Here is a 26,969-nt window from a genome sequence, read left to right as displayed (position 1 = left end):
ATTCTTGACCCCTTCCAAATTGCATTTATTAGCCAAACTCAGTGGTTGGTCTACAAAAAGTAAACCCCTATAGAGTCAAGCACTTGAAGAGCCTTCCACGTTTGAAAACGCCCACCAAAAAATAAAAGCAAACAGAGAAACAAGCCAACAAAAATGGGGAAAAAAATATGGAAAAACAATTTGAGAGTTGACAAAGAAAACGCGAGTGAGTGAGTGGAGCCTTGGTGAGCGGCAGTTATGTGCCTTTGTTTTATGAGCGTCCACGCTTGGAGCCCATAATTGATGGCGCTACACAAAACGATGCTGCTGAAGCCCCTCTATTCCATCTACTATACGGTTCTGTTCTGTTCTAGTTCCTGGTTTCGTGAGCGCCTCTTTTAGTGGATTTTCAAATTGCTTTTTCACGCTGACAGTTTACGATTTTTGTAGTAGTAGTTGTAGTAGTGTTAGAGGTCCACGATACGGTGGAATGGCTGGCGGCAGTTATTCAAATGCAAACGACAGCTGTCAAAATGGGTTTTAGCTAAAAAAAAAAAAAAAAACCTTCGAATAAAATTCACTTCATCTCATTCCACTTTCTTCCTTTTTTTTTGCAGAAAACTGTTGGAAACGATGGGCCAAATGTCAATGAGTGAGTGAAGGAACAACAACAATAACAAGAGCTAACAATCAAAACTATCGCCCATGTTCTATTCATATCGTTGGGCCAATGATAAGACGACGGCCGAGCCAGGCGGTAGCAGAAGGCGCAGCAGCAGTTGAAATCCAGTGAACGGGACACAAACCCAAAAAGCCAAGTCAATGTCGAAACTGGCAATTGTTGTTGTTGTCAGATTCTCAGCAAAATTGTTGCTGTTGCTGTTACTATCGTTGTCTTGGATAGCGGTGGCAAAAGCCGAAGCCCAACCCCAACGTGACCATGCGGAACAAAAGTTTTCTTTACCCGCCGTACCGATGCCGCCACCACCACCATTTCCCGCGGCCAAGCACAATTTTGCCTTGAATGCCTTCGCAAGTGGCCAGATGTCCAGCTCTAGTTCAAGTTCCTCCAGCAGCTCGACCTCGAGTGGGTCGAGTTCTGCCTCTGGTTGCGGAGGCCTGCTCAAATCCCGCTATGGCCTCATTCAGACTCCGAATTTTCCACATCGTTTTGCCACGCCCATCGAATGCATTTGGATAATTGATGCCTCGGATTTGCCAGCCACTGCCCAGGGCAATGTGTCCATAGTGATCTATCTGACACAACTCTATGTGCTCGGTGGTCTTAAATTCACCGAGTATATGTATTATTCAGACGATTTCAAGGTGCCAGCACATCGAGTCTTCACGCTTAACGAAGACGATGTTACCCAAGTGACTTGGGTGCAATTCAATAGTCAATATCTCGAGATACGCTTCACCATGGCCAGTTTGGACGGTACACACTTGCGGGCTCTGGATCGACTATTGGATGTCTACGGTTTTAATATAACCTACGAGGTGCAGCATGATGTAAAGACGAACCAGTGCAATACGCTGCAATGTCGTTTCCTGGGCGATTGTTTTGCCAGTTCGGATTTCAGGTGAGTGGCCAACTATAAAAATGTTTCTATTCCCCAGTTGTAGCTTTTGCTTATTAGTTATTTGTTTCGATTTAACTGCACTTGCCCTTAAAATTACCTTACCTAATGCCTGGGGAATTATTAGCACTGCTTACATATGCCGTCGTCCATTTATAAGTCATGCCGTGTTCCCCTTGCCATAAAAACGCCAAGGACAACGAACAGGCAATGCCCCAGTGGAGATTGAGCACCTGCGTCCGGAACACTACGCATATTTAAGCATGGCCAAAAAACTTTTGTCGACCTTTTGCGAACACATTCGAAATGAAACAAACCCAAAGGGGTTCGGCAGGGACTGGGGGAGAAAGTGAAACAACGGCGGCAGCGAAGTGATTTCAAAATTGAGTTTTCTTTCTCTACACTCTTCAGTTCAGTTTTAGTTCCGTTGCGTTTTGTTCGGTTCTTTCCCGGCCAATGCCATATAAACTGGGCCAACACACAAAAATCACTGCCAGCTAACCATGCAAACTGTTAAATGTTTGCATATCAATCTTTTCTCTCCCTCTGTCTCTGCCTCCTCTGTTACTTTCGCTCTTCTTCTAAAGTCAGGCAAATGGCTGAACAACAGTTACGGGTTGAAGCCCGAAAGTTCGAGAGGCTTTCAAGCCCAAGTGGGAGCAATACATTTTGCAATGTTTCACTAACAGCAGCAGCAGTTCCCAAATCTCCAGCGCCAGGAAACAAAAAAAAGCAAAAACCATCCGCTAAACAATGAAAGGCAGTGCCAACACTTTTAAGACCAGAAAAAAAAACACAGAACCATGGCATGGAGGAAAGGTGAAAGAAAATTGCACAACAATTTCCACATGTGCCGAACGTCAATGGTAAATAGAGGCACAAACCCTTGATGCATGGTGCCGGATGCCCAAAACCCAAATGGAAACGAATCTTATGAATAAGGCGAGCAATTGAATTTGAAATGAAGTGCCACCAAGGCGAAATCATGAAGTACTATATTGGGTTAGGTTCAGGTTCTGGTCCAAGTCCAGGACTACGACAAGATCTTGACAGCCTGGCTGTGTGTTTGATTGATGGATGGATGGAAACCCCTGGCGCCATCTTGACAAACAAAAAAAAAATTTACAGAAGTAAACAAATCTTGGTTTTATTTCATCGCACTCTTAATTAGCAAGTATAACTAAATTCAGCATTCTGAACAACCAACAAGATTGATTAAAGGATAATTTGTGTAATTTAACTTACCAAAAGTATGCTAGGAAAAACGAACTTCCAAAGTGAATGCCAAATAGCGTTTCACTGGAATTTAGAAGATAACCCTTCACAGCTAAAGATTAAATAAGGAGCAGATATGAAAACATTGGAAAGAATTCATTTCAAATTTGATCAAAATTTCCATTTAGAATATTTTAAATAGAGGTAAAGTTAATCGATTTTAAAAGGCATTTTAAACAAATCTTTCTTAAAATAAGCAAATGAAAAAGAGATTCACTTTGAAGTACAATGCCAACTTAATTAGCATGATAAACAAAACAAATCGAAAAGATTTTCAATTGTTAACTAATTACACAATTAAACGCCTACAAATTGACATTTTAAAGGCAATTAGTAGCAGCATCACAGAGTATTTAGAAAAGTGCAGAACGAGCCCGGATTGTAAAACAAAAGTAGAAACAAATCAATTGTTTTTGCCCCCGGGGGACAATGGAGGCCGATGAAATGAACGGTGGGGGGAAGATTTATGTGGCTGATTTTGGGCGAGAAAGAACTTTTTGACAGCGACAGCGTCCGAAAGGAAAAAGTTGCAACTTTCAAGCGGCCTTCTTAGCATAATTAACATTAATTGGATGGCCTAAGGCCGCGTATATTTGTCTGGCTAATTGAATATTAATATTAATGTCGAAATGAAAGTGAAATGTGTTGCTGCCACAGCGACGCAGCGATGGGCGATGGTACCCAAAAATTTAATATAATAGTGACAGCTTTTGATGGCTTTGTTCGAGAGACTCAAATACAGAATATGGGGCACAAATTGACCTGACCTACCACCGTGGTTCTTCGCTAAAATAATTTCCTTCTTTACACGTATTTGAGCGCTGCTGTAACTGTAACTTAATTACCAACTAGAGGCAAATGAGAAGAAACCTTGTCGCGGCTTTCATTTTACGTGCCTTAGATAAACAGCTGCGGAAAGCAAAATATCCTCCAAGCACGTCTGAATAGCAAGTGGCAACCGTGTACCGGTTCATCTCATCAGATAGGCAGGGAACGAGGGGCGGAATCAGTGGTGGTTTGGTGGTTGTCAAGTGACTTTAGCCGCTTTCCCTTTTGAGTTAGTTTCTGCTAAATATAAACAACAACGATACATTCATGTTTCCTGTCAACTGCTGCTCAGCCCCAGCATCATCTCAAGTCAGAGCATGGGAATGAAAACACCGCCTCCAGCCAATCTTTCACATGCCACACACACACCCATAACAAACCCCATCTCAAGCCCATTTGGGTTTTATGTTCCCCACTTTTTCTCATCTCCTCGTCCTTTTGTTAACAGAAATGTGCGAGAAAATGCATAACATTTGAAAATGCTTAATAGAAGATAAGGGGCAAAGTCGGGCAGGGGCACGTCACACAGTGCGTATACTTGACAATTTTTTGTTTATTAATTTTCCCTTTTTTTGCTTACCCTCTCTGCTTTGTCATGCTTGAAGTACTGCCATTTGTGTTTGTGTGTGTGTGTAACTGTGTGTATTTTTAATAAGCAGCGTCAAATGAGAGGACGAATAATATAAGGGGGAAGTAAAGTCAACGTGCCAAGTCTGAGAAGTCTAAAATTAAAGCTTCTCATTGTTAAAAAAGTGTCTGTTCCGTCTAACACTTGTTAAAAGAGAAAATCAGCTTAAGACAACTGATTCAGAATTTTTCAATGGAACAGAATCGTAACGTTATTAATTGTTTAAGTTCGTAACAATGACAAAAAAAACGACTGTATCCGTTCATTGGAAGGAGGTTTCTAATGTTATTCCTCCCCTCAATTTGTCTTTCCAATCTAGTTTACTGCAAAGATGCATCGCAGTGGCTGGATTTAATTGAAGAATCCAGACAACACTAAACCCACAAATCCTGAATCAATATGGTTAATAAGCTGGCAATAACTTCTGCATCTACTAATTGGGTACATTTTAAGATGGATCTCAAAATAAGCGAACCACAATAATGTCAAGTCTCAGTCACTGTGACCATAAAATATATTACCTATAAAGAAGTGTGTACCCTGCATATAATTCCAGTGAATAGTTTGTTTGTGCAACAAAGGAAGAGTATTACCGCAGGATTCACTTTTTATCTGAGCGCTGTCAAAATCGGAAAGTAACTTTGGCAGGATACAACAAAAAAAATAAAAAACGAAAACCAAAAACAAGTGGGAGCCAGCCAGATGGAAGTCTGTGTTTTTTATGGCCTGTTCTTGGTTTTAATTTCAATTTGCTGCATTTTCGCAAAAGTTCTCATATTTATTGCCTGCAAAAGGGAAGTTCATCAATTTGGTTGGCCAGTGAAAATCTGTTGCACTTCACCACAAAAAAAAAAAAAAACAAAAAAAAAAAAATACCAAAAACAAAAGCAACTATAACATGCGGAAAAGCATCAAACCCAACCAATTTATGTTTAAATATTTTTTATGGTTTTTAAACCATTTGGGTTTGGGTCTTTGGTTGGCCGTTTTGTGTTTTCTTTCATTTACATTTAAATTTTTGTTTTATTTTTCCCTGTTTGAGGGTTTTGCAGCGTTTGTCTGTATTTTCATTAAGAAATGTTTAATTGAAAAAGTTTTACCCTTTTCGAGGGTGGTGGGGGGGTGCGACACATCATCAAAAGGGGGTAGATTTTCTTCTCTGTTTGGTTTATTGAACTGATGGCAGCGTGTGTTTTATTGAAGCAAATTTTTAAGAATTTTTCACATTTAATTGGTGGAAAAACTTTTTTAATTGCAGCTTTAAAAATATGCGTTCACATGAAGCTTTTAATAAAGGGGTTAAAACAATTAACAAACTCCAATTTGACACATGAAAAATTTCATAAATTGTGCATGGAGCAAACTTTCCTAATATGAAACGCTATCCTAAAGGTCACAAGATAGAAAATGAAAATTTACCAAACATAATTAGAATGAAGCATAAAAAAGAATCTATTAATAGCTAGACAGGATAACTTTGGCTACAGGAAGGAAAAGTTTAGGACTAATATTAAAGATAATAAGTGTAAAATAGGATGAGTTTGATTTTTTCATACGTCTTCACATTAACGATATGGAGGACTAGGCTGTCTAACAACGTCAAGAAAATCCCATAACAATTGAGTAAATATAGTTTTATTATCCATTCACTCCAAATTTGGTTTATTCAAGCAATAAACTGTAAAGAGAAAGACTATTGTGGTTTAGTTGAATTGTATCACTGCACTGATAAATCTTGGAATTCGATCGATTGATTAATATTTACTTCGTAGAATATACCACGATTTGCACACTTCTGGTTGGTGCAAAATACGTACAAGTACATGATGTGATCCATCAGCCTGTTGGGTTTATGCGATATGCCAGTTCTAGTCACACATATGTTAGCCAAAAATCCCGACAACCTGTCAAAGTCAAACCCCAACCTCTTTTTGGGGTGTTTCGACAATCAGTAAACAAGCAGCTCGAAGTTAGGCCACATTCAGGCGGCAAATTGTGTGTGTATGCCACATAACGCACCCAGTGGCAAATGAAGGGGGGGCAGGGACTTTGGAGGGGGCCCAGCAGCAATCAATGTGCGTTGCCGTTGGCTGTGAATCAACGTCGTATACAGGCTTTAATAACAAAGAGAGTAGCTGCTGCAAGTTGAGCAAACAAAATGCCAGCACCAAATGAGATCAGGTTCAGAGCGAGGACAAATAAGTGTAGGGATAGGAGGATAAGCAGAACGTCAAAAAGGGGGGCGGTGTCTGATGTCGTTGCATGTGCAATGAGCCCGGTGCCACATGGCCACATGGCCACATGGCGTGTCATGAGTTTGGTAACTGTGTCAGTGTCATTCTTCTACAGTGTAACACAGAGGAAGGACGCAGCGTATTCTTCTTCCTGACCTCCTGTTGGTCTGTGATTGTTTGTGTGTGTGTGTATATGGGTGTATTGTCTGTCTTGTCAAACATTGTCATTTATCCAAAAAGTTGACGAGGAGGCCAGAGCTTTGCATATTGCAATTAAGTTTTGTTTGGTTCCCGAAAAATCATGCATTCCTTTTTACTTCCTGTCAGAGTATAGAGTACAGTAAATTTAACCAGAGGTTAGCAACTAACAAACAGCAATACGAGTTTAGGGAGTTTGTCTAAATCGATCAATATCACCGTGTCATCTAAATAACCAACGAGCAAACCTAAGAGAAAGCGGACCACTCTTATAGCATTTCTTTGTATAGCTCAGGTGGATATAAATTGTACACAACAACTTAGTTAACAGGACCCGTGTCCTTCATCGCATCATCAGCACCATCTCCCGTTCAATTAAAAGTTTATACATCGACTTTTACGTTTTTAATTTTCCTGTCTTCTTATAAAGTTACTTTCAACATTTTTTTGAACGTAACTTTTCCTGAATGCCCCATAATTGGCTGTGGTTGTTCCTGCAACAATTCAGAATGTTTTTCTTGAAAATAAAATAATAAATGCTTTTAATTTGCTCACGAAAATTAATTTCTATTCATACAGAAACAAAACGAAAAAAATCATTGCCACTGGGAGAGAGGAGAGACCATTAAAATGCAAAAATAAAAATATATTTATATAAACACAATTTTATTTTACGGCTCTGGCAGCGATAAAAAGGCAGCCGCAAGGCAATCTCCCATCTCGGCAGACCTCCTCCTGCAGCCCCCCGCCCTCCTCATCCGACCATTCGCTCAATTGTTACCCTTTTTACACATGAGGCCATCAAATTTAATAGCATTTAATTTGATTGCATTAGGTAGAAATAGGTAAGAAAAAATAACTGCCAACGTTTGAAAGGTTTTTCTGCACACTCTTTGTACCGGAAGGCTATTTTTTATTTCTTTGTTGCATATGCCAAGGGGCCGGGGCAGGCAGGCGGCAACAAACATAAAAACCAATTTGTTGAAATTTGTTAAAACTTTTATTTGTTGAATTGTGGCTGCTGATGTGTTCGCTAAACTAAAGACCGCTTCATTGATTGTTTGCGTTTACTTAAATGGATTTCTTTTGTTACCAAAATTAATTGATCAAATGCAATATTTGCTGAAGTTATTTATAAAATTTTAATTGATATTAACGGCAAAAAATGAGCCAAACAATATCAAAGAATCGATTATGCCACAATTTCATATGCACACCAACAAAAATAACATTTAAAAAAAGGTTGAAAGAAAAAATCTCGTACAATTATCTCATCAACTAAATGCGAAATTTCCAAAATTCATACAAAAGATCTTTTGTAATGGATTTAACATTCTTTCCTGATCAATTACATATGGTTAAAATGAAATTACTCTCGGGTTTCGCTGCAGACAAATTCCCGATTTCAATCCTTTGTGTCTCAAATTAAAGGGACTTAATTCCAATCCTAGACGAATTCTTAAACAGACCCATTTGCCATTTAGGCAAGATTTGTAACTAATACATACACATATGTATATTTATATATGTGTATTTGTATAGTAAATTTAGATGATGTTTCTCTATATATATACAAATGTATATGTACATGCTCTAGAACTGGCCGCTTTCTCATATTTTGTTGCCATGCACTTTGGCTTTTTGACAAAAACTGTGAGACGTTGCAATGGTCCCAGCTAACCCCCAGGAGAGTCCCATACCAAAGACGGAGTTCCCTCCTTTCACTTCGATTCAAACAACTTTTTAGATCAAAAGTCTCATTTTATTGAGAGAGAATGTTGGCGACTGTTATGACAAGTATGTATGTATGTATATATTATACATATATGAATTTGCTTCAATGTATTAAAGTTATTAGTTTTTTTTTTGCTGTTCTCTTTCCAAAAGTGCAGTGAAGCATCTTGCGACGACTGTCGAGCACTTTTCGTGTCGGACAATTCTGAATTTTTGCAGATTTGGTTTTTGGCAAGCAATTTTAATTGTTCTGCATTTGAGAACTGAATGAGTTTCACATGTCCTTTCGACAATGCAAACAATCTCTCCCTGTCCCCCTATGTTCTCATATTTAATTTTTATTTTCCAAAAAGACCTAGAGGCAACAACAATTTCAAATCAGAGAAGAAAAAATGTAAATTTTTTATCCACCATATATGTATTTACTTGTTCGGTGAAAAATATTAAAAAAATAAAGAAACTTAAACTTTCGAGGCCCACATGTCGCCAAAAAATACAGAAAAATATGCAAAAAACTAAAAAAAGGAGAACTAAAAGATGAAAAAGCTTGCAACATGAGCAGAAAACAGCTGCAGGTGATTCTCAGCGATTCGTAAAATATGCAGATCTCTGTTCCTGTTCCTGTTTCAGGTATATGCAAACTAGGGCCTTGGGTGTGCCGCAGTAGTAGGACGTATAACAAAAAAACCAAAATAGAACCAAAGGTTCGACCTGCCTGGCGAAATATGGTAAAAATGGAGGCTCAGGTGTTAAGCTGAGTGAAGCAGAAAGAGAAATAAGCTTGAATTGCAGATGAAAAATAATATGCAGAATATGATTGGTGAATGTTTTTCCTTCAAACTTTCGAAATAAGAGACATGAGGCCATTTTGAGAAGGCAAGAAAGCGGAGGTAGGTTGTCAGGGCTAAAACTAATTGGGCATTACAATATTTCTGCTGTTTAGTCATGGACTGATATTTTATGAGTATCATTTAAACTTATTCTAGGAAATATTTTCTGTATCTACTGTATTTTAAATGCATTTATTTTGATATCTACATTTTGGGCATTCATTTAGGCAAAAACTTCCGTCACAGAAGGTCCAACAAGGCAAAAGGCAAGGACAATCGACAATAGCAAGTAGTAACGACCCGCAAGCCGAGCAGCTGTCCGAACACAGAGCCAGGCAATTAATTTCCGCATAACAATGACCCAATTGCACACATAATATGCTATATATCTACATATATACATATAGTCTGACGCCAAATAAGTACAGTAGGTCAATCTGCGAGCTTCACAAAGGGATCATCGGCATTCAGCTTAAGCATTGTATACATAAATTACCATATAGAAACCGCAGCTAGTGCATTGCCAATCGCTGAGATTAAAGTTGGCTATATTTCACACTTGATTTATAGCCTACAATTATAAACAGCCAACAAAAATTGAAGCAATTTCTTCATCTTGAAATTTATTGCTTGTCCAACTCATCAAAAGGCCCAGTCGGTAAGCAAATTGCCATGAAAATCCCAAATAAAAGTTAAAAAACAAAATTATGTGCGCATATAAAAATTGTCCGAATTGCTTATACTCTAACAGTTCTCGTAAAAATCTTCAATTGAAGCCTTCTGGCTTGACTCGAGGTCTAATGAACAAAATTAAATCTAGCTCTAATTAGATTATGTTAATTATCAATATATTTAGTGGTATTTTCTGACTTCCCAAACAATGGCCAATACCCTGCGAGAGAGTATAAAAAGAAAAAAGTTTTTTCTGTCACTTTTTGAACGGTTTTCTTTTTTGTTGGACCCCTGGGCACGTTTTGGTTTTTTGTTTTTATCAAAGTTTTGTCATTCTGAAGCTAGAAACTTTTTCGTTTTGGTTTGCCTTTTTATTGCTCGTGGCATACTTGACATATACTTAACATGTATTAAACACACATGTACAAATTACTTATGTATGTATATGTATATACATATGATGGAATAGAGATAAGTGGAAACCAAATGGTGTTAATAACTTATCAATTATATTTTTTCACACACAAACTTTGATCTCTGACATGCTTCTAGTTAATACCCATCACATTCAAAGCAACAGGGATTTTAGTAAGCAACAAACAAAGAGTTGAACGTGAATTCAGAGGAAAATTGAACAGACAGACAACACCAAAAAAAAAAAAACAAATTTTCTGGGAAATTTGAATTAAAGCTTCTATCTCGTTGACACACGAGTGATATACAAATTTTTCTAAAAATTAATTTCTGTTGACATGTGTCAACGAGGAGGCATGACAAACAAATAACAACATCACCAAAAGCGACAACAACAACAACATTAGCAATAGCAACATCAACAACAACAACAACAACAATCACCGACTACAATTGCTATTGTAGCTGAAATAACGAGCGACAGGCGTAAAACAAATGGCAAAGGATGCGCAATTATTTTGAACAAATGGTTGCAGCAACCTTTTTTTCCCCAGTCATTTCGCATCTCCGCCCCTGCCCCGCCCCTCTAGACTGAACACTTGGGTTGCCAATTAAATTGTCAAACAAAAAAACTGTGTAAACGTGAATTAATTTCTGTGATTTTAAATGGTTCAACAATAAATTTGCTATTCGAGTATAACATTTGAAATTGATTTGGTTAATAAAAGGCCAAGCAGCCCATTGACAAACGGACCAGAAATCGTAATTATTTTTTTAACTAGGTGAATGAAACAAGGCAAAAATAAATAAATACATTCCAAAATACTCTAGGAATTGGCGAACTGCTGCAATCTAGAATCATTTTCCAGGTCCACGTCTATACTCTATTGTTTAATATAAAGTCCGTGTAGGCGTTTTTAGTTAACTTTTCGGGTAATGTTAACAAAATGTCCCGGTGATACAGTAAATTTAAAAATGTGTAAAACCTTTGCGTAAGGAAAGCGTTCATTACTTTTCTTTTAATATAATTTTATGGGCACTCCCTTTTGGAGCTTTTGCCACGTCATCGTGGGCGTTGGGTGCTGGGATCTCGGCCCTGTTGCCGCGGGCTCAGTTTTTATGCTGTCAACTTTAATGAAGGCTTGACTGTTATCATGATGAGTGAAGGACGAAGATGGAAGTAGGTGGGGAGTTTGCTGAGATCATGCTGTTATCATGATGAGTGAAGGACGAAGATGGAAGTAGGTGGGGAGTTTGCTGAGAAGGGGTGGCATTAAAGGACTTGGCCTCGCCATTTTAATTGAACTTAATAAGTGTGCAAAGCTTTTTCAAGGCTACGCGACTGCTTGGCATATTTTTCTTCATTCTGACGAGTCCTTCAGTCTGTCGACTTGGTTAAAATTATTGCTTACGGTGTGTGAGGGGGTGGAAATAGGCGTTAAGTTAAGTGTTTGACCTTAACATTTCCTTCTAATGATGTTGCTTTTGCTGCCTGCCATCGAAATAACTAAAAATTTGATTTGGGCACGTACAAAATGAACAAAAATAGGAAAAAAACCGAAATAATAAAACTTTTATGCGTCACAAACAAGAGAGCAACTTATCGACTTTGCCAAGCCGCAATCTGAGAGATAAAATGTATGCGAATGTTTGCTCTGGTCGAAGGAATTGGCAACATTTTTCGACAGCTTGTCAGCAACTATTACAGACCATATACTCATTGTCCTCATTTCTCTCTCTCGTTTCAGCTCTTATGGTTGCTCATGCTTTCCCGGCTTCAGTGGCAGCGACTGTGGCCATGGTCCATTGTGTCAGGATGCGCACACAAATGTTTGCCAAAATGGTGGAACTTGCAAGTAAGTACAGTCCACACAAAACATTAGCTACAATATGAAATGGCCAAAATATAAACAGGTCATTCAAGCGTGAATTTATAATTTTCACATAATTGGCATAAAATGGCACATACTTTATGAAATATCCTTAAATTTCTTAACTTTGGTTGACTGAGGCAGAAATAAATTTGAAATAGATATTTTCTTTCAATTTTGAAAAATTCTATGGATGCTAAAATAAAAATATGCACATTTGTGCTTCTTCCATCTTTAAAATATATTTCTTGAATAATGTACACAAAAATGGCATTTGGCCTATAAAATTCATTACAATATGAATTTCTTTATAGAATTTGAAATGGTAAGATGGTTATGACATAGTTGATTTCATCTTTGATTCGGAATTATGGGCAAAAGCAAATCAGTCCTAGAAAAAATTGTTATCGATTCTGATGCTGACTTTGTATAGATCATTTGTAGCTCAACTCACCCAAGGACTTTTTTTACTGGAACTCTTGCGTGATGAGCATTTGATCGCCTTGGCAACTATCGCTTTAGTTCTTTCAAAATTGGATTCTGCAGAGGATGGTTCAGGTTTCTCGCTAATAGAAATGCCATCTATTTCTAGTAATTCATCCTGCAGAAAAAAGTGTATGAGATTTATTGTTTTAAATTAAATGAGGCTTATTTACCTCAGTTTTCGTTTGACGTATTTTCTTGAGCTCTTCCTCTTTTAGATTCAATTGAACACGAAGTCGGGTAACTTTACTGCTCTGCATGGATACCAAATACTGCTCACGACTCTCGTAAGAACGACGCATTCGCTTGATGCGATCCTTGGCTAGGATAATAGTTTGTTTTTGGATAGAGCAAACTTTCTCCTTCTGATTTAGCATCATTTTTAGCTCTCCAGCAGAACGTCGAGCCTGACTAAGCTGATGTACCAATTGGTTATTAAAGTCAACGTGGCTCTTCAGTTTGGTTTCCATATCTCTGGCCTGTTTCTGCTGCGTATTTTGGGATGAGAGGAGAGCTGAATTATCGGTGCGTAGCTGGCTCATGCAACTGTCTACTGACATAAACACATTTCGAAGGCGTAGGGTTATCTGCTTCATGGATTGATGGTGCTTACGACCACGCGTCAGGAGAAGTTTCAGCTTGTTGCAATCACAACATTGGGGACTGTCCGCTACATGACAATGTTTAAGTTTTGCGTCCATTCGTTTAGCCACTTCGAACAATTGCAGATATTCTTCATACAAATAATCCATTGGACTAAGAAATATTAGAAAGTTGACTCCACCAGGTTGCTCCAATTGCCTATATAGCAGTTGGGTTAATCTTGACTGACGTTGTTTAGAATACTTCTGTCCTCTCCCCAAATGTATTAGACAGTCTCTAAGAGTTTGAAGAGAAACGTCCGGTCGAGAATTACCTGGTCTATTTCCCGCCAAGTGAACAAAGCTCAGGTGACTCGAATGAATACTATCCTCATCATGGTTCTGCAATAGCTCAACTCTTAACAGATGAATAGTGAAAATCGTATGGCAACGTTGCTCGTGAGCATTGAGTTTTGCATTGAGTCTGCGACGTGTTTGCTCCCCCGATAAGAGCAAATTTATTCCCTCATCTGCACTGCGGATCTCGAGATGTTTTGAATTCCTTGGATGGAAGAAGATTGCTGATTGTCGGGAACACTCCCTGATCAACAATGGCTTATATTGATCTTGCTCGTTAGCCAACAGATCATAAACGGAGTTGTTATACACCTGCAAGTAGCTCACAAAAACACTGGAGCGTTCCCACATATCTTTATTGGGAGGCTTACAGCTATTATCCAAAAGCGGCTCTAAGACTCGATCCTCTGCAAACTCACTGGGATTACGTAACTCAAATCCATCTTGGCCATTCCATTGAAGCACGCAATACGGTGCTAACTTTGATGGGAGAACCTTAAACAGCTCCTGCAGACAATTGCCAACCAAAGTACTGTGTTCACCAATTCGAGTCATGTCACCATGCATTATCAGCAAGGGAATCTGCCCTTGGATTAACTGTTGCACAACTGGCCTGCCCACTTCTTGAAAAATCTGGGACTCCCCTTCATTAGGTTTAAAAACACGGCGAAAGGCAAACAAATGCTCGCCTTCGGGTGCCCGCAGGACCATCATCTGATCGCTAACTTGGCGTAGACTTATTCGTGAAGTTCCATACGGACCCATTTCTGCAGCGTCTTGCAGACGCAGAAAGATGCGAGGACGTGCCGAGCACTCATTTGTTGTGGGGGCACGCGAAGAATCCTCCGTGGCTGTAGACATGTTCAAATCTACTCTCAAGTTTGTTGCAGTTGCCGAAATCAATGCCACAATATCTTCGATGTAACCTTGTGGAAAAATATATGATTTGGGGGTTATATTAAATTAAAAAGCCAAGACTTATTGACAATTATTTCTCAGTCACAAAGATGATTTCTAATTTCGCCCACACTAGAGATGGAACTTTTGTGATTAAGATTAAGGGTATGTCGTTCGATGAATTGATTCCGCATATCGATATCGCATGACAAGTGAAAAATTCTACCATTTGTTTGCCTTCACACAGTATAATAGGAGATTATATGTTCAATTTATGAATAATGACCAATTTGTTAGCTAATAATGGCATTTTATATTGGAAAAACATAAAGACAGATGATCCTGACTTCGAAATAAACTGCGCCCCTCCGAACCGATAAATAATTTAGTTCTTCAATAGTTGCTTCGATACAGTGATGACTGACTCAGCAACCCTGGTTGACTCGGCGGACAACACGCTTGTTTGTGCAGCCCTGCATTTGTCTCTTAAGCTTAAAGTCGGAAAATGGTACTATTCGTTGCAAGTTTGATTCTATTTTGCAAAATTTTTCCTAATTTATTTTTGTTTGTTAGAAGTTGAACTTTCATCCAAGAAAACGTAGATATCCACTTACTCTGCTACCACACCCACGTACGAATGGACATAGAAGTTTCCGCAATCGCCATCTTTTCGTATTGCCAATGCAGTCTGAGCACCATGCAGGTGCAGGTGATGTAGAAATGTCATCCAACGAAACCGTTGTTGACTTTGAGCCCCAGCCAAGTAGGTTAACAGGTCAAAGAATGGCTCAAGACTCATCAAATTCTCGAAATCGAGGTCCAAGAATCGTTGGATTTAGTGTGCGTAGAAGGCCGAATAACGCAACGTCCCAACAGCCAAGGGAGACACGTGATGCCAGCACATCACAACGTCCAACCGAAAGCCAGCCATCCCAGAGTAGATATCCCGTACTGGAAAATCGTACTGTTCGCCGTCTAAGCCGTCATATCATACGCTTCACTTCGCCTAATAATGCCATTGTAGTTGCGGTTATTGAACAGCATCAGCAAATTGTGGAGCAACGACTTCTTATTCCTCAGGCCAATCAACAAATCGAGCAGGAGCCTGATCCTCGTGCGAACCCAGCAGATCCTGAAGCCATTCAAGATTAAGTGAAAATTATTTTAAAAATACAACTTTTTGTAATTTTCCAAAACAAGTTTGTTTAATTTGAACTGGAAAATCCTTAAACTACATACGTCTTCTTCTCCTCTCCTACCCTTTTCCTTAGGAATACTTTTCGTTCACTTTAATTGAATTTACAGATCTACCGAACGAATAAAAAAAATAACGAAATCCCTTTACAAGTCACCAGACACAAATTCCAATTAACTTGCCTTCGATTCGAAATCCCACTAATACCACCTGATGATGATGATGATGATGCCTGCTGATGCCAAGGCACCAATTCAACTGGACGGACATTTGGGTAGCTGTAATAATTTTCATCAGCACAAAATGTGACATAGCCCCATTGGGATTGCCTGGACAGAGGACCGACCATTTGCCGTTCGCATCATTACTAACAAAAAACAAAAAAAAAAAAAACATGTCGGCAACGTAAATGCCCGACCTATTGACTTTTAAGCGTTTGGCAGCTGTCCCTTGGTCGCTCAATGGGACTTAGTCGCAGCTGTTCTTATTGTCGCTGATGGCATTGATGAAGCTGTTGTCTATATCGGCCCCAACCGACATCCATATCAACCGAAGCTTAGAGCGTTAGCCGGAAAAAAAAATTACAGCCCACTGGTAAACAGGTTTGGAATGAAACTGATTTGCCCAAATAACTCACACAAGCGTTCATACTGAATTCGATGAGGGTATCAAATGCTGTTTGGTTGGCTCAATATTTTTTCGGTTTTAAGTAATCCTTGGAAATCCAAGAAATTCGTGCCATCAGGTTTAGGCCTCAACCTCTTGAAAAGTAGACATATTTTACTGTTCACTTATCCTTAAGCAGGATAAATTCAAGTATTTATTTCTTCAAAGGATGGGCATTTGATACTGCTTCGATAGTAATAGTCACAGATAGGTGCAAGGACAACCAAATTGGGAGCCAACTGCCATTTGGTTGGTTCCCATTGTCGTATGGGCAATCTCTATGAGATTGAATTTCGAAAAATGTAATAAAATTGATAATAATTTATTCCGCTTGTTTTAACCATTAATGCTCCTATTTCCCCTTTTCCCGATTCTTGCAGACATATCGGCGATGCGGCCATAACTTGCCATTGTCCCGGAGGCTACAAGGGAACCAGATGTGAAATACCCGAAATAAATGAGACCACCCAGGGTAAGTGGAGAACTGAAGAAACACAGAATGAAATTACAGCCATGGGGTAACAGGCAATAATAAATGTGCATGTGTTTTTGGGGCATAAAGAACAAAAAGAGAAGGGGCGGGGACCCTTCGGTGCAACTGCAAAAGGCAAACATAACATGGAGACAGAAATGGAACGAAGAGGCATGGTGAAGAAAGACTAAAAGGATGCCCGTTGCTAAAGTGCAAATTTAATTAAGGAAATAATTAAGCATTAAAAATGCACTCAATACCAGCTGAGGCTGGGCGAAAGAAGGCCAAAGACAACAGATAATATAGAGAGACAGAAGAGTAAGCAGACAAAAGGAGTGGAAAGTCGGAAGGAATGGAAGTGTCACAGAGACCACCTTCTCCGCCACCCAATTTTGCCCGCTTCTCCTTCTCTCGCATCATTTAACTGGGCAAGTGCGTGCAAACATAATAAAAATTTACAGCAACTGCAGGGAACAGAGCATTAAAAGCACACGCATCCCCAGCAACTGCAGGAAAACCTCAGGTTGTCACTGCAGGAGGGGCGGCATTTGTAGTGGCACGCCCATGATTGTTGCCATTCCAGTTGCTGACAAAGTCAAAACGAAAAAAAAATACACGAGAATGAACCATGTTGCACTTGCCCCACCAACAACACTAGCTGCCACAATTTTACACAAACATTCCGCCATGAAAGTAGGGAACTTGTCCCCCCGCCATTTGCTCCATCATCTTTTTCTGACATTGTTGTTGTTTTAATGTCGTCGATGCAATGGTCTGTGAAAAAAGAAAACCAACAAAGGAGCTTGGAGTGGGAATGCAAATGCAGAGAGTTTAAAGAAATCTGAAAATGGTTCGGTATTTATTTACATGCGCTTAGAGTATATTAATCAATGCATCAAAACACTTAATTGGCATTCCTGGGTCAATGGTATTTATTGATTAGATATCCATAAAATAGTACGTATAGTAAGAGGGGAGACGTAAGGTATTGCCTGACTTTTCAGGTTTTAGTCTAAAGATCTTTTTTTTGGCATTTCGAAAGAATCCAAGCTAATTTTTCAAAGTTGTCGCATTTTCACTGATAATTCGGTTCCTATACTACCATGAGAAGATAGGGGATACAATATAGTACTAAGTGAAACTAGCTTCTTAGTAATGTCAGCTCGATATAAAGTAACATTGTCCACTGAATGACTCTTGATATTAAAGACACAATGAGCAGCTTTATAAACACTTTAGAATACCATCTAGATGTACATCGTCATAGGATTTGTGTTTTTTAATCAAATAAAATAAATTGTTTCTGCAAAGAAATTGAAAATTGTCATAGCCTTGATGCGAACTTAAACGAAATGTCATTGGTATCGATGACTTTTACGCATTCCATTGAGAATAGAGTCCAGTATCTTGGCCAAGAATGAACTCAGCAAAATACCAATGTCATCGATTTTGACAGAGTTTTGTTTTTTAGCCCTGCTTGTGTTTTGTGTGTAGAGGGTCAGGTGAGAAATGCATGAAAAAGAAAGTTGAATTCAATGGGAAGACGACAGGGGGAATAGACAAGGAGGATAGCTTGTGTACATCTCCCTGTTGCCGGGCAGAAATATTTTTCGCTCTGCTCGTTGCCATGTCCTTTATTGCATTTTTGGTGGTGCCAGAGCGATTTAGAGCTCTGGGTCCTGGGTTTCCTTTAACAAAGGTGCATTTCATTGTTCACTTCCCCTTGCTCTATTGTGAGAAAGTGGACTACACACGAGTAAAAGTGAAAAGCAAGCTGTCTACGTCCAAGTATAAGTGTGGGACCGTTTTCTGAGTCTGGACATTATTAAATTGTTCCTTCTGACTGCCTTTTTATGCAAACAAAATTCAATGCGTGTTTGCACTCTTACTGGGGACTTGAATTCCTTTGATACCTTTTCACTCAAATGATGATGCTTTCTATCTCTCACTTTTCCTCAGGCTGCACTGGGAATGCCAGCACGAGCAATTGCCACCATGCCTGCAATTTTGACAATTACAACAATCTAGGATCGAGCTCGAGTTCCAGTTCTCCATTTGGTATACTAAAAGGAAATCGAAATGCTGCTCGAACTGGGAAAACACGCTACGAAGTGACTATGCGACTTGGTGCCAATCTTACTGGCTACTATAGACATGCAGAGAGAGACCAGCTGTCAGGTGTTATGGAGCGACAGGTAAGTGACACATAATTATAAAATAAACCAATAGATTTAAATTTAAGGTGTTCAAGTTTTGTCCATACTATTAGAGTAAGGGTTGTTGGCAAGTAAAAAAAGTACTTCCTATTTCCTCACTTTTACCCCTGCATATCGCCAGCTAATTAACGGCCACTTTGCCACTTAATGGCAGACAGTCCCTCCACAACTTGTCCCTTTCCTTCCGTGCTTGTTCGCCGTGTCGCCATTAGATGTTGCGGGCCTGACAATTTTATCATCATTACTGAACTGTACTGGTCCTGGGCAGCAACCGCAACAGCCAGACAACTTGAAACAGCTTCATTATTGCACTCATCCAAATCCAAATCCAACAGCATTAACATCAACATCATCAACATTGCCCAGTGTCCAGTCGCCAGTCCCCCAGTCCCCCAGTCTTGTGTCTGATGATGACAAGCTACAACAGACCAAGAGACGCTCAGACAGACTCCCACACACAAAACTCATCATCAGTCAACGTTGATGCTGTGGTTGAAAGGCGCCAAGTGATTCTCGCTCTCCTCTGTCATCTACCCACACCTCCTGCCTATCATTTCCTAGAAATTATTAACCATTATGGTTGGACAGTTGTCGTTGTTGGCGCTTTTGTCACCCCACTCGAGGGTTCAAGATTAACTTCAATTGCTCTTTAAAAAAAAAAAAAAAAATTATTTCTGCTTTGCCCTGAAACGGAAGTACAGTGTTTTTTTTTTTTTTTTTATTGCGTTAAAATATTAAGTAAGATTATGCTCAATGTTTTTTTGCATCTGTTATTATGATATTGCCTTTTTTTAAGTTTGGAAAACAAAGAAAATAAGTTATTCAAATGAAACGCAATTGCCTATATTGATTTGCCAATCTGCGCGGAAACAATCCATTCAAAATGTTTTCAATTATGTCTTCGTTTTTCTTAGCTTATAAAGACTAAACCCCATTGAATTTACTGTAAAGTTCTAATCTTATTTCAATTCATATTAATCAAGAATCTGAAAAAAGTGTAAACAGTTAATAATTGATACACCTGTACGTATATAAGGCTGGTCGCCGATGTTTTGCTCTTCCATCACTTAGTAAACGATGACGTATACGCACAGTGTGCCGTATTCGAGACATATGTATCTCTGGAACCTGTCAGAGAATGTTAAGCTTAAAACATGGTTCTTATCCATCAATTAGTAAAATTGTAAATTCAAACATATAATTTTTCCATTTACTGGACATTGTCGATGATATTCTGTATAAATTTATTTAAGAGCATAACAAAAAGAATTTAAGTAAATGGGTAATTTGTGTGCATCCTTCAGTTATTTAGAGCCACAAACGTATAAATTACTCTACATAATTCTGTGTCAAGTTGAGTTGATCCTCTTCCGCCGTGCCTCCAACTGCGGCAGCCTGACCAATGTTATGGAGCATATTTCTAACTGCTTTGGGTGTCCGTTCCAGGGAAGAGGTCCATGGATTATTGTGGGATCCTTGCTGCTGCTGGGAATTGTTTGCTGGTGGAGTTGTGCCTGTGGTGCTCTCCATTATAGTGGGCATATTCGGTGTGTGCTGGGACTCACTACGCTCTTGCAATTGAGTGAAACCCGCTCCATCGACCAGTTCGCTGCCATCACCACGTTTATAGCCGTGGGCTGAACGTGACAAAGGACGCCAACGATTCAGTTTCTTGGAGGCTTGGCGTTGCAATGGGGGAGTGCCAGTACCCGCCTCCAAATGGGAGGCAGCAGTAGCAACAGTTCCACCAGCCTTGCCACCAGCACTATGCTGTTCCAGGAGACTGCTTACCAACTTATCGAGAACCTTTAGATCGACATTTAATTGGGAGTTGGGTATGGAGTTCATGCGACTTCCCGACAAGCTGCTGGAGTTTGTGTGCAAGGCATCTGTCGCATCGCCGCCCGAGCGCTTATTTAGGCCAGCAATCTTGGCCAGACGTTCGGTGAGCTGAAAGTACAATAGAGAAAATTGTGAACGTTGTATAAAGTAAATGTTCTTCACTTCAAACCGCACGCCCGTTAGGAGCACTTGATATTTACACTGTTGCCAATTAAACTTCAATCATGCCACATGAATGTACAGTTACAATTAAGCAATAAACCAAATAAAAACTTTCCTGAAGGCCTTTTGGGCAGATTTTGACCAAACTTGTAGCAGACAATTTGGTGCTCAGGGCCGGACTATACACCAAAAAGATGGAGCGAAACAAGGAATTCTCAACTTAGCTGTGGAACCAAACTAATATCAATGATGTATCAACGATGAAATGTTGGATTTCCAAGTTAGTTTAGACACCCGTTTTCTATGTTTAGCCGCTCCTGCTGGCAATACTTCAAGTCAAACCATTCACAAAAGCAATATATTCTCGGCAGCTTGTTCCTTTTTGGAACAGCTCGATGCCGTGTGAGACTTTAATTGATGTTTCATTTCCGTTGCAAAGTGCTTCCGTTTTCCTCAACCTCCATGCCCATGTTTGTTTTGTCCGCCAAAGTTGCGCCAAGTTCGAGTGGCGACCTGGTAATTGAGTATCAATGCGGTTTTAAGTGAAAAATGCTGCCAGTTGTTGGCCCCCATGCAACATGCTGTCAGTTACTATCTACCACCTCTGCTTCACCATTTCTCTTTGTCTAAGTCTCCTGTAGTCCTCTCCTCTAGTCAGAGGCCATTCAAAGGGCAACCATTTCCGTTTTTAATCTTTTGCCTTGATTTCTTCACTCTTCGTTTTCGTTATTCGTTTTCCTCTGTGCTCCATTCAAATGGGGTTAATTGAGTTTTAGTGGCCGGGACTCACTTTAAACAGATTACAAGCCGTTGAGAAATTGTAGATGAGTGAACGTTGGGTTTTAGGGTGGTCGGTCGGTAGGTCGGTGGGTCGGTGTGGTTCGGTTTTCAGTTTTTAGTTTGCTTTTTTTTCCTATTTTGGTGGTGGTGGTGGTAGGCTTAGCAAGTTTGTTTTGCATTTCGTCTGGAGCATTTTTGTTGGTTGCTGTGTTGCCTCTCAAAGTATTTGGAGCATGTCAGTCTGTCATTCGCTCGAGTGTCTCAGCTCTGACTTTCAGTCTCTACATTCACATTCAAAATGAATTAATGTAAAAGTTGATTTGTGGCAATTGACGCTTGGTTGAATCTGAGGTCTTTTGCTAGTTACTTGCCAGCGACTTTTAATTGCGTCTTCTTCTTAAGCAGGAAATTAAGAAAGTTTATACGCCTCCTTCCTTTCCCCCTACTACAAACACCGTACTAAGCCTATCATTATTGGACTGTCTGTCAAATTGTGATTATCTAGCAGTATCTTGTACAAAACACGCGTTTGCCAGTATGTGATGTGGGTCTTAAACTCATTAGTGTTGATTTTTAAACGTGAATGTATTTTACAAATTGGAAATATGTGCAAAAGTGTGCAGAATGTAGTTTTTGCTGTTAATTTCTAACCAAATCAGCAATTTATCTTTCAAATTTCTTACCCAAAATTTCAAAGAGGTGTATAAAAGCGCTTTTGGTCATAATTCAATGTCATAAGTCAATACTATTGATAACTTATTATCACAGTTAATTAAACATCAATTAAACAAGGAAACAACTGCTTTTTTTTTTTAATATTTCAAGGTGGGTCAAACCGAAAGACTGCAAGGCACTATTCATTTTTTCAAATATGTTGAAGGTCACAACTTCAAACTCCAACTACTGCCATTTTACTGACATTGCTTTCGAGAAACTCACCAATGAGATACCTAAAGAGTAAGAATGTTGAATTTGGGTCAAAATCGTTGGTTTTAACCCTAATAGAGAGAACACAAATAGAATGCAAAGCTGGAGTATTGAATTTTTGAGACCTACAAAAATGAAAAAAATAGAATAGGATGCACTTTTTCTCCCCATTGTTCGCTCTTTGCTGTATGCTGATATCCTTTATACAGACCACAGTTCGTTTTGCTGCTGGTTGTTTGTTGTTAGCTTTTTTGGTTCCTTACTCTTCCCTTTTGCATTGTCGTTTTTTTGGCTGAGCTTAGAGCAGATTGAGCTGGATTGAATGTGGAACAGGAGATCGGGACAACAGAGTCCAACAACTTCATCATTTGGTTTTACCATAAATCTTACATGATTTTCAACTACTCGTTTTAGTCTTGAGTTTTTACTGCGCTCAGCGTTTTCGTTTCGTTTTTTTGTTGTGCAACAACAAACGTGGCTGACCTTTTTGCCCCTTTTCAAAGTCGACGTTTGCTGCATGCTGCGTTGTTGATTTATGATCTGCTCCCCACTCTGCACTTATCCCGCGTCCCGCATCATGTGGCTTGGTTTATTGTCCTCCACCCCGTCTCTTGAGTGCTTGGGCGGTTTTTGCCGAGTGCATCGCTTACTTTTGGCTTCCGCATGGTGCTTATCATCAACTAATGATTGAGGTCAGTTCTCTCTTTCGTTCTCCTTTTGTTTGCCATCGAATCATCTGAGCCATCTTCTCCTGTTTCTTCTTTTTTTCTGTATTCTCTGTCAAATAATTGCTAGTAATTAAGTTTAAATGCTTCTTGTCAGTGGATGCTTCGACTTTCATTCCAACTTCCATGGAGAAGTCCGTGGGACATGACAAATGCGATTTGCAGACACTTCTCATTGTTGTTTGTGCTTCTTATTACTGCTGCTGTTGTTGTTGTTGTTGTTGCTCATACTGTATCTGTATCTGTTAAGTTGGCATTGTCATTACTTTTATTACATCCGACTGATTGTGAAATGGGGAAGGCAGCAGGGGTTGTAGGTTTTCGGTCTGGTTGGGTCGTGTCGCGGTCGCTTGAAGCTTTAGTTTATGGAGCTGGTTTAAGCAATTTGAAGTTAATCTGCTGGAGACATGTGTTGGAAGCTTAGCTGCAGTGGAAACGTACTAAGTGAGAAGAAAATAATCATTCTTTTCAGTTTCTCTTAAGTATTTATTTCTAGGGGAATTCCCCGCAAAGGTTTCTAGTACATACGTCAGTGTGGCGACAACTGCAAGGAACTTTAGCTATTAATAAGCAATTAATTCGTGATATGTAGTAACATATCTTAGGTAGGAATTCATGTTAGTTCATAGTAAGTTTCTTATCAAATTGAAAGTCTATTTATTCTACAAGAAATTCCTTCGCAGAAAGTGAAATATTGAATCAATATTTACCAATTAGCATAACTATAAATTTCCAAACCTAGCAGCTAAAGATCATCTCGCAGTTATACAATTAAGACTAAGAAATTTGGCTTCCAGCTGGATGAGCTGGCTAAGAAACAGATGCGGCAGATGACAATAGAAAAACATACTGATGGATAGATGGATGCAAACAAGCCAAGAAAGAAGCATTTACACTCTATTTTATGCCATGAATGAAAACTGCCAGCTGTTCAAATAAATAAGTTCAAAGAAAAGAAAGTTGTGTATTGACAAGAAACTTAAAACTAAATATTATCGAGTCACAACACAACTTATCTATGGATTATAGCAAATCTTCAAAGGCAATGTTAAAAATAAATATCAATATTTGCAATCAAAAATTCGCAAACAGTTGTGCAAATTCGCAAAAAAAAGAATAGAGAACAATTCGCACTGCATACCTACTATAAAAGCGGAGAGTCTCCAGCAGATAATTATCATTCACAACAATGAAAGCCATCACAGCAATTGTAAGTTGTATTATCCTGGGCATTTGCCTAATCCAATTGCCTCTGACGGAGTCGGTGACCTGCACCGCTGATGCCACAGTCGCTGGTTGTATTGACTGCACGGATACGGCCAATGCCGCCGATGCTGAATGTGTGGCAGAGGCTGAAGCAACCACTGTGGCCCCGGCAGCAGAGGAAACCACCACAGCAGCAGCGGAAGCCACCACGGCAGCTTCGAGTGCCGCTGAGACAACCACGGCAAGCGATGCAACAACCACAACTACAGCGGCTAGCACTACAGGTGGTAAGAAAAAGACCGTTCGCAAGTGGAAAAGGAAAGTTAAGCGATCACGTAGAAATAACTCCACATCGAACAGTAGAAACAACAGAAATAGAAGGAGGAAGACCACAAGGACACGCAGGCGGTACGCGGTGGCTACCTAAGCACCAGCAATTTGCAAGTGACAAATGACATCTTATAAAAAAAAAAAAAATAAATTTCCAAATGGCACCCAAATTGTAAACCTTGTGACTTGACTTAGATCTATAATTTCCTTCCCAGGAACTCCCATGGTCTCTTGGAGTCCTAATTGAAAAATGAACATCTTCTTGCTTCGTTTTTTTAGCCCACCTGTCAGTATCCTTTTCAGATGGACACAGAACAAAACGTTGCTGTCAGTTTAGCCCCAATTTTTCTACCCTTCTCAAGCCTTTAGTTTGCAGTGTTGGCTAATTGCAAACATCCCACATAAATTGCAATTCAAATGAATCCCCGTCCTTTCTCGTGGCCCTCCACAGAACCCACCTCTCCCGCGGCATTGCTCGAGTAACTCATGCGCTTGACCTTCTTGAATGTGGCATCGTTTTCGGCCTGGGCCAGAGCCCTTTCCAGTGCCGTGTCCATTTTAGCATCGCGAGTCTCCTCCATTCCCTGATAGTTGCCGCCCCTGTGTAGGAGTAAATAGAAAAAACGTGTTAATTTTATTCAACGAAATCCTTTGCTTCTCACACAAAACATTTGAGGTTTCGTAAATGGTAAATGGTACTTGGCGGTAGATTTTACTGTTTTGTTAACTTTTTTGTGCCTTATATTAAAAACACTGCCAGCCGGGTGTTAATTTGAGGCATGAATTTTCATTGTTATGAAATCCACAGAGACGTCACTCGAGTCTTCGTTTTGTTTGTTTCGAAATGTTTATTTAACAGGTAGAGTCGTTTATGGCAAATGATTTAGTTTGTCTGGCTTTTATTATCATTCCGATCTTGTAGTAATTTATGGTCGGTAGACGGCGGAATGTGTAATTCCACAATTTTTAAACGATGAATACTTTTTCAGCCTATTATAACAGCTTTTTGTTAAGAATAATTTTGAGAGAATGTACTTGAAAGTATTCTTTCCCATTTGGGCGTAATGAATGAAGAATAGTGACTAATTTTTAAGACCTAATACTTTAAATCATGACTGCAATCTCTCATGTCTTCTTGAGATAATCTCAGTCCTTAAAACCGCATTAGTTACAATTTATAGGAAACGCTCTTAAAAAGTAATACATGTAAAATACATATGTGCACATTTATTTTTCAACTATAAAGCCATTACCTAGATCATTTTTGACTTTCTAATGTGAAAGTCCAGATTTATGAGTCTCATTTTTACATATGTAGGTACGAAGATCACGTTCACAGTGAGTGCAAACAATTTGCAGCTGTATTCATAACTTATTGTAAAAACAATTATAAATCAATTTGCTACCAACTTCCGTATCTGTAGCGTTTGTTTGCTTTACTCTTCATTTTTCTATTCTCTGTTTTCGTTCTTCTTTTTACCTTTGTACAAGTATTTTATTATTATTTGTGCCGATTTTGTTGTTCTTGTTATTGTTGTTGTGGCATCCCAAGAATGTCATAAATTCTTGGCAATGATTTCAATTATGCGATAAATATTTTTTATATGTATGTGTGTGCTACGCTTTTTGCTTTTGCTGCTGCTTTTCCTTGACAGAATAATATTTATTTATATCCTGAGAGAAACACATGTAGGAACAGTTAGGAAAAAATACTACGTGGAAAGGAGGATTGGGTGGAGGTCGTTGGTGGGTGGCAATTGGGCAATCGGGTGTTGGTTGAAAGTCACATTGGCACTCATAACATAAATACTTTTATTATTTACTTTTCGAAATTGTTTTGCAGACAAATGCGAGAAGTAAATTGCCCTGTCCTTGGGGAGTAAAACC

At 39.2% G+C, this 26,969-nt stretch overlaps 3 protein-coding genes across 6 annotated transcripts in view; 1 reads left to right on the top strand and 2 right to left on the bottom strand.

Annotated features, from left to right (window-relative positions):
- LOC137580474 (cGMP-dependent protein kinase 1) overlaps positions 1 to 14,622 on the bottom strand; it is a 30,711-nt gene extending 16,089 nt beyond the window's left edge. The window contains exons 1-3 of one of the 4 annotated variants that reach the window (XM_068294525.1): positions 14,084 to 14,251; positions 12,900 to 14,030; positions 12,698 to 12,844 (exon numbers count right to left, since the gene is read on the bottom strand). In XM_068294525.1, the coding sequence (XP_068150626.1) occupies positions 12,698 to 12,844; positions 12,900 to 14,030; positions 14,084 to 14,116 (1,311 nt within the window). In that variant the 5' untranslated portion in view covers positions 14,117 to 14,251. Of the gene's footprint in view, positions 1 to 12,459; positions 12,635 to 12,697; positions 12,845 to 12,899 lie in introns of those variants that run through there. The other 3 variants (XM_068294532.1, XM_068294531.1, XM_068294524.1) reach the window with 3 other exon arrangements.
- Positions 1 to 26,969, top strand: part of LOC137580473 (uncharacterized) — a 153,787-nt gene that overhangs the window by 54,739 nt on the left and 72,079 nt on the right. Inside the window, exons 2-5 of the mRNA XM_068294523.1 lie at positions 597 to 1,562; positions 12,121 to 12,228; positions 16,803 to 16,894; positions 18,854 to 19,089. Of these exons, the coding sequence (XP_068150624.1) occupies positions 802 to 1,562; positions 12,121 to 12,228; positions 16,803 to 16,894; positions 18,854 to 19,089 (1,197 nt within the window). The 5' untranslated portion in view covers positions 597 to 801. The remainder of the gene's footprint in view (positions 1 to 596; positions 1,563 to 12,120; positions 12,229 to 16,802; positions 16,895 to 18,853; positions 19,090 to 26,969) is intronic.
- The window catches only part of LOC137580601 (uncharacterized), a 38,330-nt gene continuing 31,667 nt past the window's right edge, over positions 20,307 to 26,969 (bottom strand). Inside the window, exons 12-13 of the mRNA XM_068294699.1 lie at positions 25,541 to 25,682; positions 20,307 to 21,060 (exon numbers count right to left, since the gene is read on the bottom strand). Coding sequence (XP_068150800.1) covers positions 20,440 to 21,060; positions 25,541 to 25,682 — 763 coding nt within the window. The 3' untranslated portion in view covers positions 20,307 to 20,439. The remainder of the gene's footprint in view (positions 21,061 to 25,540; positions 25,683 to 26,969) is intronic.

This window comes from Drosophila tropicalis, unplaced genomic scaffold (genome assembly GCF_018151085.1).
Source record: "Drosophila tropicalis isolate 14030-0801.00 unplaced genomic scaffold, ASM1815108v1 contig_845, whole genome shotgun sequence".
Classification (NCBI taxonomy): Eukaryota; Metazoa; Arthropoda; class Insecta; order Diptera; family Drosophilidae; genus Drosophila; species Drosophila tropicalis.
This window is presented reverse-complemented; position numbering and strand designations above follow the sequence as displayed.